Here is an 11969-nt window from a genome sequence, read left to right on the forward strand (position 1 = left end):
CCCGTGGTCAGAGGCAGGGATAGAACCCAGGAGTCCTGACTCCCAGTCCCCTGCTTTAACCACAGCTCTCCCATTGCCGTGGGACAGCATGTGTCGGAGCTGTTTGAACATGCGGGACCCGGGGTGCGCCGGAAGCGTCTGGGGTAACGCAGCAGCCACAGGCTCGACCTCCACTAGAAGAGCGGCGAGCATCCAGACCCAGCGACAAAGGAAGCGTGAGATTCAGATGCCCAAGCTATGATCCACCGTCACGTTCAGCAGTTTCCTTTCTCACCCTACCGAACGCAGCAGGGTGCCGGAAGCAAGGATAGGCGCTAGGTCCTATAGCTACGCCAACATGGCAGCTACCGCCAGCCCCGCCGCTGGGTTCACCTGTGATGCCGGGTGATGAACTGACCTGCTGCCCCCACTAGCTCTGGGGAGCAGCCGTAGCACAGAGATCCCTGCTCCCCAAAGGCAAGGAGGGGAGCAAAGCAGTGTTCCGGGGGGTGGGGGGGGGGCATGCTGGCCAAAAACGGAGCCAGGAGAGCCCACTCAACCGGAGGCGCTCAGCCTGTGGCAATGACCCATGTTGAGGGGTCAATGCTGCAGAGCACGGGCAGAGACCGTCCTGCGGAGCCGGCTTCTGCTGGGAAGCCTGCACAGATGCCCGGCGAGGCCGAAGAGGTGGGCTCTTGTTTCGGCCCGCATCCCTTTGGGCCCATCCCCCCCTTTGATCGTCAGCCTTGTATCCTTGCAGGTAGGGAAAGGGGCTGAACAAGGACTAGCGCTGGACCTTGCCCACACCAGCAAGAAGGACGTCCACAGGTTGGGCTTGTGGGACCAAGGCCCGGAAGCTACGTGACAACCCAGCCATGCGGCGAGATCGTCATGTGGCAGCCGGAGATTTGCCCCCAGCCAATGAGGGACTTGCTCCTCACCCTCCCCCAGCCAGGGTAAAACCCACCCGATAATTATAGGGACCACGCTCCAGGTAACCATGGCAGCTGGGAAACAGAAACAGAGACCTGGGCCGTCACCCTCACTCCAGACCAGCATCCCCAGCAAGGATGGAGACGCATGGTCCTGGATTACTCGGCTAGCTTCAGCAGCAAGCGAACCAGCCTGTGGGACTCCACCTGCAGCATCGCTCTCAGGAGCACCCTACAGTGGGGATTTTACTGGGTGGCGCTGCAGGGAGAAGGCCGCCATTGCCAAGCTCATTGTATTACAGCAGCCCCGATGACAGACGGGCATCCCACGCACGCGTTCATACCCTTCCACAGGCTCACGCTGAAACAGAGCCGACTGGCTCGTTAGCTTTGCAGCCCTCTTCATGACAGAGCGAGGCTTTGCACCTGGCAGGATCAGTAAAGAGAGGCCTTGCCAACTCTAAGGGCGGGGCCGCCCATGGGTGAGAGCAGAGGAAAGGGAGTGAGGACTCCTGGGTTCTATCCCCAGCTCTGGGAGGGCGCAAAGCCCTGTAGGTAAAGGCAGGGATTGGAAGTCAGGACTCCCAGATTTTATACTGCCCTAGAGATCGCAGCTGGTCACTTTCCCCATCTGTAAAAAAGGGGCTAATAACACTTATCCACAGATCTCACCGTGGTTTGCAAAGAGGGCTGAAGCGTGGTGTTGGAGCGATTGCAAAGCCCTGTAGCTCACAGCCAGCCAGGGCTAGAAGCACTTGGTGCATCGGTATAAATGCTTTCAGGACTAGGGCGCATCTTCAGAATTGATCTTGGTAGAAAGCAGCTCCCAGTTATAGATAGTTAATAAAGATGCCCCAAATCTGTGAGGCAGAACGGCAGGCATGAGTCCTGAGAGACCTCAAGGCTTTCATCCCTAGGCCGAGTGAGACGGAGCGAGTGTCTGGCCTGTAACGCAGCAGAGCCCAAACCAGTGACTTCTGGACTCCCAAGCTAAGCACAGATCATACACAGCTAGTCTCAAATTTTCAGATCCTGCTGCTTCCCAGTGCCGAGCAGAAAGGAGGCACTGAGAGACCTTGGCAAAGACTTCAAGGCTCTACCCTCTAACTGGGCGGTGATCACTTCCAAGGCACCTATGAGATCATGCATTGCTGCCAGGGGTGCCCAAAAAGCAAAGCCAAGCAAGGTTTTCAAAGGAGCTGCTTGGAACAATTCCACTTCTTTGATGAATTTCCAGGGAGTAGGGGGAAATCCCCAGCACTACCCCCACCTGGAGCTTGGCTAAAAATAAATAAGCATCTTTGCGTTTGTGAAATTAACAGCGCCAGCAATCTCGCTTTGGAGGAAAAGATCACACAAGCCTGCACATTCTTGGGTAATGCTAATTCTATCTAGCAATTAGCCAGCACTTCCCCCCCCCCCCCCCCACCAGATCACAAAGCACTGTAGGCAGGCAGATCAGCATCACTGTCCCTGTTTCACACAAGGGGAAACTGAGTTACTGGAAAGAGAACCAAGGGTTCCAGACTCCTAGTGCAGGGCCATGCTACCTCTCTGAGTAGCAGCTGGGGAGAAAAGATGTTTGGTCTCTTTGGTTCCTTAGGCTCCCCTATTATTGTATCCGCTTGTTGTCTCTCATTTTAGACTTAGCTTGTCAGCAGCTCTGGGCAGATCTGTTCTGGGTTTGTCCAGCGCTGGACATTGGGGCGCCTAGAGGCTATCGCGGTACAACAAGCAGCAGCCACTGTAGCTTACAAGGCAGATAAGGAGAATCTTTAAACCCTTATTCCTAGCTCCAACCTGTGCCCTGCCTGCCAGAGACCCTTAGTCCGGCCTCTTGGATTCAGAGGAATTTCCCTGTTTGACATCACAGCCCCTGGTAACCCCGGTAAGAACTCAAACTAACGCAAGCACAAAGCCAACCCCCCAAGCTCAGATCACTTCTCCCCCCAGTGCAGAGCCCAACACCTGCTGTAGAGAGAGGCCAATCTCTCAAGGGGACCCTGATCACTTGCCAGCTGGGCCTACAGCCAACACCCTGCACAGCACGTGCTCTGTAGATCCCGGCCCGCAGCACCTGCGGCACAGGGTTAAGAAGCTCTCTTTGGAATCCAGAGGGGCAGTAGACCCCGGGCAGGGGGAATGGCAGGAACTGGGCTATCTTAGCTCTAAGGAAGGACCAGGTTCAAAGCCTGCGCCCAAGCTGAAGGTCGACGTTGCCCCGGGTCGCCCCTGCAGGGAGCCAATCAGCTCGCTCACCGTGCCGCAGACCTTCACGTCGTGAAGCCGGCCCCACTCGTCCTCATAGCTGTCCACCATCATGATACTGTCATCCTCCTCGTTGCCCAGCTCGGCGTGAAGGTGGAGCCGAACCTCTTCTCCCAGCGAGTGCATCCCCACGGCAGGGAAGAGCCCGTCCGGGGACAGCGGCATTATGGTGGAGCCAACCTGCGGGATACAGCCAGTAACCCTCTATGAGCCTCCTGTACCTCTGGTGTCACCTGCTCACAGCAGGACAGGGCCCTGATATCTCAGCCGATCCTGCCAGCAGTAGCAGAGTTAGCCACGGGAGCTGAACCTATGGGGTTAGGGGGTCTCTGTGGGTCACAGCTGAGACACGTCACTGGAGGAAGCCTGCTCTGCTGCTAATCTAGAGGATTTAGCTCCAGGAAGAGCAGCTCACACATTCTGCCCATCACTGCAGATGGGAGAGTTCCACCGTTAACTTGGTTTTCGACAGATCCCTCCCCCCATAAGCAGTAAGAAACCCAGCCGGATCCACAACCGTTTCTACCGAGCGGCTCTCACCCTCTTTCCGTTCTTGGTGAAGAATATCTGGGCCGTCTGGACCTCAAAAGAAACCGGCTCGATCCCGCAGCCGATCCGATCCCCCGAGCTGCACTTCGTCCCAAACTGCCGGCCCTTCGCTCTGCCATTGTATAGCCTGCGGGTGCGAAGAGCAAGGAATGACCTCGGAAAGCATCGTAGACGCCCCGACGGGAGACTCGCTCGCACCCCGGCTCGGCACAAAGGGCAAAATGAACACGCAGGGGAGGGAGGAACACTTCGCGACTATAGGCCTCTGGGCCTCCGCAGCAACATACAGCACTGTCAGGGCATCGTCGATGGAGTAACCCTCCCATTCGCATAGTAAGTGTCCAGGTGATCCCAGGTAGCACTCAGCTAACGTCAATGCAGTTGCAAGAAGCCATCTGGACACTGGACAGCTTGGTATCCAGCTAATTCAGCCTGGCTGTCTATCCATCTTAGGTACTTATCAGTAGGGCTCTGAGCACTCCACAATCTTTAACGTATGGTACGTGTGAGGCAGGGCTGGGCTGTCATCCCCACGTACTGATGGGGAACCAAGGCCCAGCGTGGCGACATGACTTGCCCAAGATCACCCCGGAAGTCTGAGAGGCTTGAGCCCAGGTCTCCCAAGTGCCAGCCTGGCGCCCTAAGCCCTGGCCGTCCTTCCTCTCTGGACATGAGGGGATGAGCACAGAGGGTACAGACCTCACCACAGATGTGGTGCTGCCTCGGAAGGGAAGCAGATGGCGCCGCTCAGTGGAGCGCCCAGCAGGGTCCTGATGCCTGCTTAAGAAACTAGGGCTGACAGCACCAGACATACCACGGCAGTAGCAGCTTGGCACATTTTCCAGGTTCACACAGTCCTTTTGACCAGAGATAAGGAACACGCAGCTCCAGCATAAGGTGGGACATCTACGTGTCGAGCGAGCTATGTGTCGTTTCCCCACTAAACCTCTGACTGCCAGAAGTTGGGATTGGACAACGGGGGATGGATCACTCAATGAACTGCCCTGTTCTGTTCATTCCCTTTGAAGCAGCTGGCACCAGCCACTGTGGGAAGACAGGACACGGGGCTAGCTGGGCCATTGGTCTGACCCAGTCCGGCCGTTCTTTTGTTCTTATGAGGATTGTCAGGTCAGGGCTTTTACTGCTGATCAAATTAATTCCTGCATCCACCCAACCCCCCATTCACCCCACACAAGAGTCACAGCCCCACTGACAGCGTCCAGCACCTAAAGCCCCCTCAGCCAAAGCAATCTGTGCCCCCCCACTCCTCCCAGCCCTTTTGAATCAGCAGCTCAGGAAATGCCACAGGAGACGCATGTGCCAATGTGCTCCCCAGCCACGCCTCAACGCTCCGCTAATCTGCCCAGCAGGGTGGCACCCAACTCACTTGCCGTCGTCCGCATGGTAGGCCACGGAATCAGGCAGCCACCCCGGCTGATGGTCCAGGCTGTAATACTGCGGCACAAGGCCCACGGCGATGGTCCCCCGCACACCACTGTCCACAATCGACACCTGCAAGCAGTTACGAGAACAATCCTTTTCCATTCCAACAGAAGCACTTCCTCACTGGCACTTGCTCACGTCAACACAGTGGCTTGGGTGATCAGCTAGGGCACCGCCACGCTGCACAATGACAAGTTGGCTGCACCTCCCGGAACAGGGGTGGCGAGAGAGTTTAGACTCAAGTGAGGGAGAATGGAGAAAAAACCAACAGCATAGGCCAGGCTCCATCTCCGAGAACGGAGCTTGAGCTGTTTGGCTTATCAAAGAAGATCGAGAGGTGATTTGATCATGGTCTCCAAGTACCTTCATGGGAAGAAAACACCGGTACTAAAGGGCTCTATCATCTAGCAGAGAAAGGCAGAGCAAGAACCCATGGCTGGAAGTTAAAGCCAGACACAGTCCGACTAGACGCAGGACACCAATTTGTAACAGTGAGGGTCATTAACCACCAGCATAAATCACCAGTGGAAGTGGTGGATTCCATCTCTTAAGGACTCAGATCCAGACTGGATGGGTCTCTGGAAGGGCAGCTTTAGTCAGTTACTGGGCTCATTACAGGGGTAACTGGGGGAAATTCTCTGGCTGGTGTTACGCAGGAGGCCCCTTCCAGTCTTAGCATCCAAGAATCTCAGTACAGAAATCCCTGTCTGAACGAAGACAGCAGAGCTCTGAAACCCAGCACGCTGGGCTAGCAAGAGAGGACAAAAGATGGAGTCACGAGGAGAGAACAACAAGCACACGGAAGGATCTTTAGATCAGCTCCGACCCAGGGAGTTCACCCAGCCCCAGCAGGCAAGATTACCTCAAAGTAGTTGTTGTCTTTGGTCAGTGGGCGGGGGGCAACGTAACAGCCAACCTCCCCAGAGTTCCCATGGTAACTACAGACAAGAAATAAGAGGCCGGGTTACTTAAACATCGTGATCTGGGCACTTTAAATGATAAGGGATGGCAGGGCCTGGGTAGTCGACCACACCCATCTGGCGAAGGTGCCAGTCATGCTCACCTGCCAGCTGAGCTAGCGAATGGAACAGTCATTACCCAATTCATCGCCAAGTGCCCCCGGGGCAGGAGACTAAGGCCTGGAGTTTCAGAAGCAACTGGCAATTTTGGGTGCCCCATTTGGGATGCCTTGGAGGGGGCCAATTCTCAGACAGACCTGAGCACCTGCACTCTGGAAATCAGGCCTCTTGGAGGTGTCTCAAGTTAGGCCCCCAAAAATCACAAGTCACTCTGGAACATTTAGGCCCAAGGGCTCAGAAAGCAGATTGGACAGCTCTGCTTCCTGGCTGCAGTCCTAGGGCATTCCACAAGGCGGCTGGCCCTAAGCAGCAGAAGTCCTTCGTTCCCCACTCCCCTTACTTATGGGATTTGCAACTCAGACCAATCAGCCGCCTGCCAGGCCTTGGAAACACCACATCTGCAACTAACATTCTGCAGTTCTAGAGCATTTCAAAGCACGTTACACACACTTATGCCTTATGGCGAGGTGGGTCAGTATCCTTCCCCCCATCCCAATATACAGATAGGGAAACTGAGGCACGGAGAGGGGAAAGGGATTGCCTAAGGTAGATGCCAGGAAAAGAATCTATCTCCTCTAGGGAAGCCTTGTTGCTTGGGACATTAATTAGTCAGGACAAAGCCCAGGAGAATATACTGTATGTCACAACCATGTCCTAACCAGCAACACTGGATGGAGGAGGGGATGGATACAATGAGCCAATTCTAGCTCTAATCTTTGTGAGTCTCAACCCACTGGCATAACCCCAGGATGCATCATTGTTCAGTGAAGATGTTCAAGTTAAAGCATCCATCCGACACCTTTGGGTGCAACACCCAGTGCAGAGAAAGGATCAGACTGGAGCTCTCAAGCAAGGCCTTCAGAGACCTCATCAATTTCACTTTATTGCTTCATTGCCTAGCTGCAGAGGCAGAGCGAGACGGTACCCAGCCACAGTGGACCCCTTCCCCGTGCCAGGCGAGAAGGCTGCTCCTTGCTCTGCACCCACTTTCCAGTTTGCCAGTCCCGCCAGTCACCTCAGTGTGTCCCCGTCGACGAGAATGTGTTTGAATCTCTCCTGATAGCGGACAGCCCGCACCTCCCGGATCTCCCGGATCCTCCTCCTCCAGTTCAGGAACCGGTAGTGCAGGTTCAAGTCATCCATTATGGCTGTGAGAGTCAACCTATTGAAAGGAAGGGGGTAAGAAGTAAGCTACCAAGCACATACAACAGGTGGCATGAGACCCTGGAGTCCCCCAGCCAAGATACCGTCTCTGCTCCTGAAAAGCCAAGACAGCCACAAGGCATTAGCCAGACATCAGAGGAGATTCGGGCCTTGGAAGCCTGGCTCTTCGAATCACTGAAAGACAGCAACAGCACGTACTTCCTACACTGGCCCTCCTACCTCCCACACGGTGTGAACCGTTACATTACGCTGAGGGATTGGGAGCCAGACAGGCACTGCTGTTCTCCTACCTCAGGCTATGATCGAATGCTAGAGCATGCATAATGCACCTGATAAACCAGTCAGAAAGGCTTGCACCACTCATGTTAAGTATTAGCCCTGTTCTAAAGGGGCAAACTGAGGCACAGATCGAGGCAGTGACTTGCCCAAGGATACACAAGTCAGCAGCAGAAAAGGGGAGAAAATCCAGGAGTTCTGACTCCCAGCCCCTGCTTCAACCTCTAAGCTCCCACTCCCAGCCAATGGGTAGAACCCAGGAGTCTTGACTCCCAGTCCTAGCTCTCACCACAAGAAAACACTTCCTCTATTACTCTCCACTAAGCCAGAAACCTACAAAGAGATAACGGCCAAGACTACATGCCAGCGGCAAGATAGCATCCAGAGGGTCAAATGAAAACTAACACCACTCTGGTGCCGGGGGAAAGCTGTACAGAGACAACAGGAACTGGAAACAGACGCACTCTTCAAAGCTCAGAGAGGGTACAGAGGAGGAGAAGAGAGAAAGCAGCACTTGGTTACAACAGAATGCTGGCCTCACCCCCCGGGCCACATTGTGTCCACACACACAGTTATTCCTCCCCGAGCCCTCAAAGAAACCTTGCCTCCTCTAACCCATGCAATCAAACCCAGCTGGACTGATCCACCCTGCAGCTGTTTCCAGATCTCTTAGCCCCACCATCCCTCACACAACACTGAGACCTTTCTGACCCCCCCGGCTCCAAAGACAGCCCCTTGCCACCACCCATTCCCAAAGCTAACCCCTGTGCTGGAAGTCACACGTTGAGTGTCTGGGATTTGGCTTATTTGCATTCTGTAGCATTTAGGAGGCCCAGTCATGGACCAAGAGCCCACTCCGCTAGGTGCCACACAAATGACAATCACTTGCCCCAAAGAGCTTACCAACAGATGGATACAGACAGATGGGAGAGCCCAAGGAAACAATGTTGGTCTAGACAACGGGCAGTGTTTTGTGTAGGCCCCACAGCAAAGCAGAGCTTTAAGGAGAATCTTGGAGGAGGACAACGAGGTAGCGTTGTAGATGTTCACAGGGAGCGCCTCCCAAACATGAAAGGCAGGATGGGACAAAGCACGAAGGCACTTGTTTGAAAATGCAACAAGAGGACGACAGAGGCTGGCATCACGGACTGGTCGGAGGAGGGAGTCAACATCTCGATAGTGACCGAGATGACAGGTAGGGCAGGGAGAACTTCCAAGACAGCTGGAAGAGCTGCAACCCCAGCTCAGAAGCAGAGACCATTAGGGTGAACCTGCCCAGCCTCCCCAAAAGGGGGTGGTTTCTGATCAATCCCTAAACACAATAGAAGCTCACAGGGACTTGAACCCACCATAAATCCCTTTAAGAGTTTTAGCAAAGGATGTGACCTGTGTGTTGTGAAACCGGAGTTCATTCACTCGAGACAGCAAAATTAGTGCGATCAGAGCACCAGTAAGACAAGCCTGGTATTTATTCAAGGCCACTGGCATTAATGCAACCCAAAAGCAAGGCTGGAAAACCCACACTCCCAGGATGAGCAGGGAGCTTCCAGAGGCTAGAAGGAGCAGAGCTGAAGGGTGACTAGGCCATTTATTTCTACAGAGATCCAAGCTTCCGGAGGCTAGAAGGAGCAGAGCTGAAGGGTGACTAGGCCATTTATTTCTACAGAGATCCAAGCTTCCTGTTTTTTTAAAAAAGGAAGTTCCATTTCTAGCTCTTACAGTTGGGCAGACAACCATTCAAATGTGACCAGAGCCCTGTGCAGCACAATGCTGCCTAAGGCTATGTCTACACTACAGAGCCTATGCTGGCGCAAGTGCATCAGCACAGCAGTATACACCACCAGAAGGAGAAGTTCTATTGGCACCACCTCCCCAAACGACATTAGCTATGCTGGTGTAGACCAGGCCTCAGTTTGCAGACAGACACAGCCCCAGTGCTTCTGCTGCTGCTCAGATCTTCCCCAAGAAGCCACAAAACTGATCAGCCTCACATCAGTTTCATTTTGCCTGTTGGGAAAAATCACTAGCAGCAGTAGTTACTGGAGTTTTTTTCACTGCGGAGTAGCCTGGAAGAGAGGCAGCGAAGGAAGTAGCCTCCATGCACAAAGTACAAGACTCGGCAGTAGGGTAAAGCACCTTGTCTTTTCCTGAAGTCAGAAGAAAGCCAAATGGGGCACAGGTGGTGTCAGATTAGTGGTGTCTGACTTTACAGACCCCATCTGCTCCGTTCACCTCAGGTTTGATCAAGCAATACCTACACCTTTAATGAGCATAGCACAACTGAAAAAAGGGCCTTTCACAGTCATTCAGGCTAATGTTTTCAAATGATGCCAGTGGTTTCAGGAGTCTCAACTGGAGCTCAGCACCTCAGTCCTGATTTTTAGGGATTTTCAGCGTTCACATCTGCAATCAAAGTCACCAGGATTTGGGGCTGTTCAACATCTCTGAAAATCAGGACCAAGATGCAGGCAACCCAAACAAATTAAGGTCCCCCAAATCACTGATCCCCTTTGGGAAAGTTGGCCTTCAAACCTAAGCTGTTCCCACCCAAACCACAGACTTTGCTCTGGTCTGGAAAGCACCCAGCAGGCTCCTGGTGCTATATGCAGAATTATTAATAATGTCAGTATACTAGCTCTGACGGCCAATGCTACAGGGACAGGCGTTTTAGAATCGAGGACAGATAACTAACTAGGTTACTAACCTATTTTATGGGGGATCTGGCCTCTTCCAGATGCTTGGGAGTGACAGGGCCCATGAGAGCATGAGCAGCAGTGAAGAAAATGCAGACATACAGCGATAACCAAGGGACTCCTGATGCCAAAAAGCCATCATGAGAAGCACCCCCGACAAAGCAAAGCCCCCATTCCCTCAGCACTTGCCTAGTCCTAGGACAGGTCCCCAGACTCTCTCAGTGCCCAACCACCTCTCCTCCCATGATCTCTGGGCCCCTACCTGCCACCACACACACGCACTGCCTAGGGGACCCAGGCAGATACCCAAGTAGAGCATCCATGGCTACCACCAGCACCTCATCCATTTCCCTCCTACAACGAGGCACCCACTGCCACCTGCCCACTCACCTTCCACAACAGGGCACTCAGCTATACCAGGGCACCAGCTCATGAAGCACCTGCCACATTCACCTCCCCTCAGCCAGGAGAACATAGGCATCCTCCCTCCCCTCTCTGGAACACCCTTCGTACCTAGGCAATTCCTCTCCCCTTCCCTGCCTAAACCACCGCAGGCGTCCCCTTACATCCCACTGGGCACCCCCTCCCTTTAACTTACCCAGACCCCAGGGCACTCTTCCCCCCTTTCACTTACCCACCCTGGACACCTACTTCCTCCCCACAACTGGGCAGTCTCTCCCTTCACCCACCCTGGGTATCTCCTCCCCCTCAGCTACCCTAGGCCCAGGGCATCCCCCTTCCCCTATCCTCCTGCATCCCACCTGTCCTGGGCATCTCCCCCTTCTCTCACCCCAGGTATCCCTCCCACAACCCACCCTGGGCTTTGAGCATCCCCCTTCCCTGGTCCTTACCCTCCCCCTCACAGGCATCCCCTCCTCCCTGGTATTTCTCCTTCCCTCGCCCCCAATAACCCCCACCCCGGGCATCCCTTCCCACTGTCCTTCTCCTTACCTGCCCTGGGTATCCCCTCTACGGGTATCCCTGCCCCCACAACCCACCCTGGGCTTAGAGCATCCCTTCCCCTTCCCCTCGCCCTCCACCCCACCTGCCCCGGGTATCCCCACCCCCCAGGATCCCCCCTTCTCAGGTGTCCCCTCCCCCGCCCTGGGTACCCCCCTTCCCGGGTACCTCCTGCCCCTGTCCTCATCCCCCCGCCCGCGGGTACCCCCTTACCCAGCCAGGCCCGTCCTCTCCCTCCATGGACCCCTCCCCACTCGTCTCTCCCGACCGGCTCCGGCTCTGCCGCCACCGCCCGCCTCAGGTCACATCCGGGTGCCCCCCCACACACACCTAGCCGGCTCTCCCCTCCCGCCTCCCGATAGCCGGTCCGGCCAATCACCGAGCGCTCCGCTTTGACGGGCAGTGCTACGGGCCAATCGGAGGCTGGGACGGGCGAGCGCGGGGCGGGGGCTGAGCGGGAGGCCCGGCTTGGGGCTGGTCATGTGACGCTGGCGGCTCTGGAGGATGCGCTGCTGGTGATGACGCCCCGCGCTCGGGGCGCGCGCTTATGACGTAAAAAGCGGGGTGGGGCTAAACGCAGCACTGGGACTGCAGACAGCCTGGGGGAGGGGGAGAGGCGCCTTGGA

The 11969-nt window shown here is 55.2% G+C and overlaps 1 protein-coding gene across 3 annotated transcripts in view; it reads right to left on the reverse strand.

The window, feature by feature from the left end:
• Positions 1-11713, reverse strand: part of SPRYD3 (SPRY domain containing 3) — a 37532-nt gene extending 25819 nt beyond the window's left edge. For 2 of the 3 annotated variants that reach the window (XM_042842183.2, XM_008169526.4), the window contains exons 1-6: positions 11557-11713; positions 7266-7412; positions 6034-6109; positions 5116-5240; positions 3720-3855; positions 3171-3359 (exon numbers count right to left, since the gene is read on the reverse strand). In XM_042842183.2, coding sequence (XP_042698117.1) covers positions 3171-3359; positions 3720-3855; positions 5116-5240; positions 6034-6109; positions 7266-7393 — 654 coding nt within the window. In that variant the 5' untranslated portion in view covers positions 7394-7412; positions 11557-11713. Of the gene's footprint in view, positions 1-3170; positions 3360-3719; positions 3856-5115; positions 5241-6033; positions 6110-7265; positions 7413-10394; positions 10423-11556 lie in introns of those variants that run through there. The other variant, XM_042842182.2, reaches the window with a different exon arrangement.
• Between the last annotated feature and the right edge of the window lie 256 nt (positions 11714-11969).

Source organism: Chrysemys picta, chromosome 22, assembly GCF_011386835.1.
Source record: "Chrysemys picta bellii isolate R12L10 chromosome 22, ASM1138683v2, whole genome shotgun sequence".
NCBI lineage: Eukaryota > Metazoa > Chordata > Testudines > Emydidae > Chrysemys > Chrysemys picta.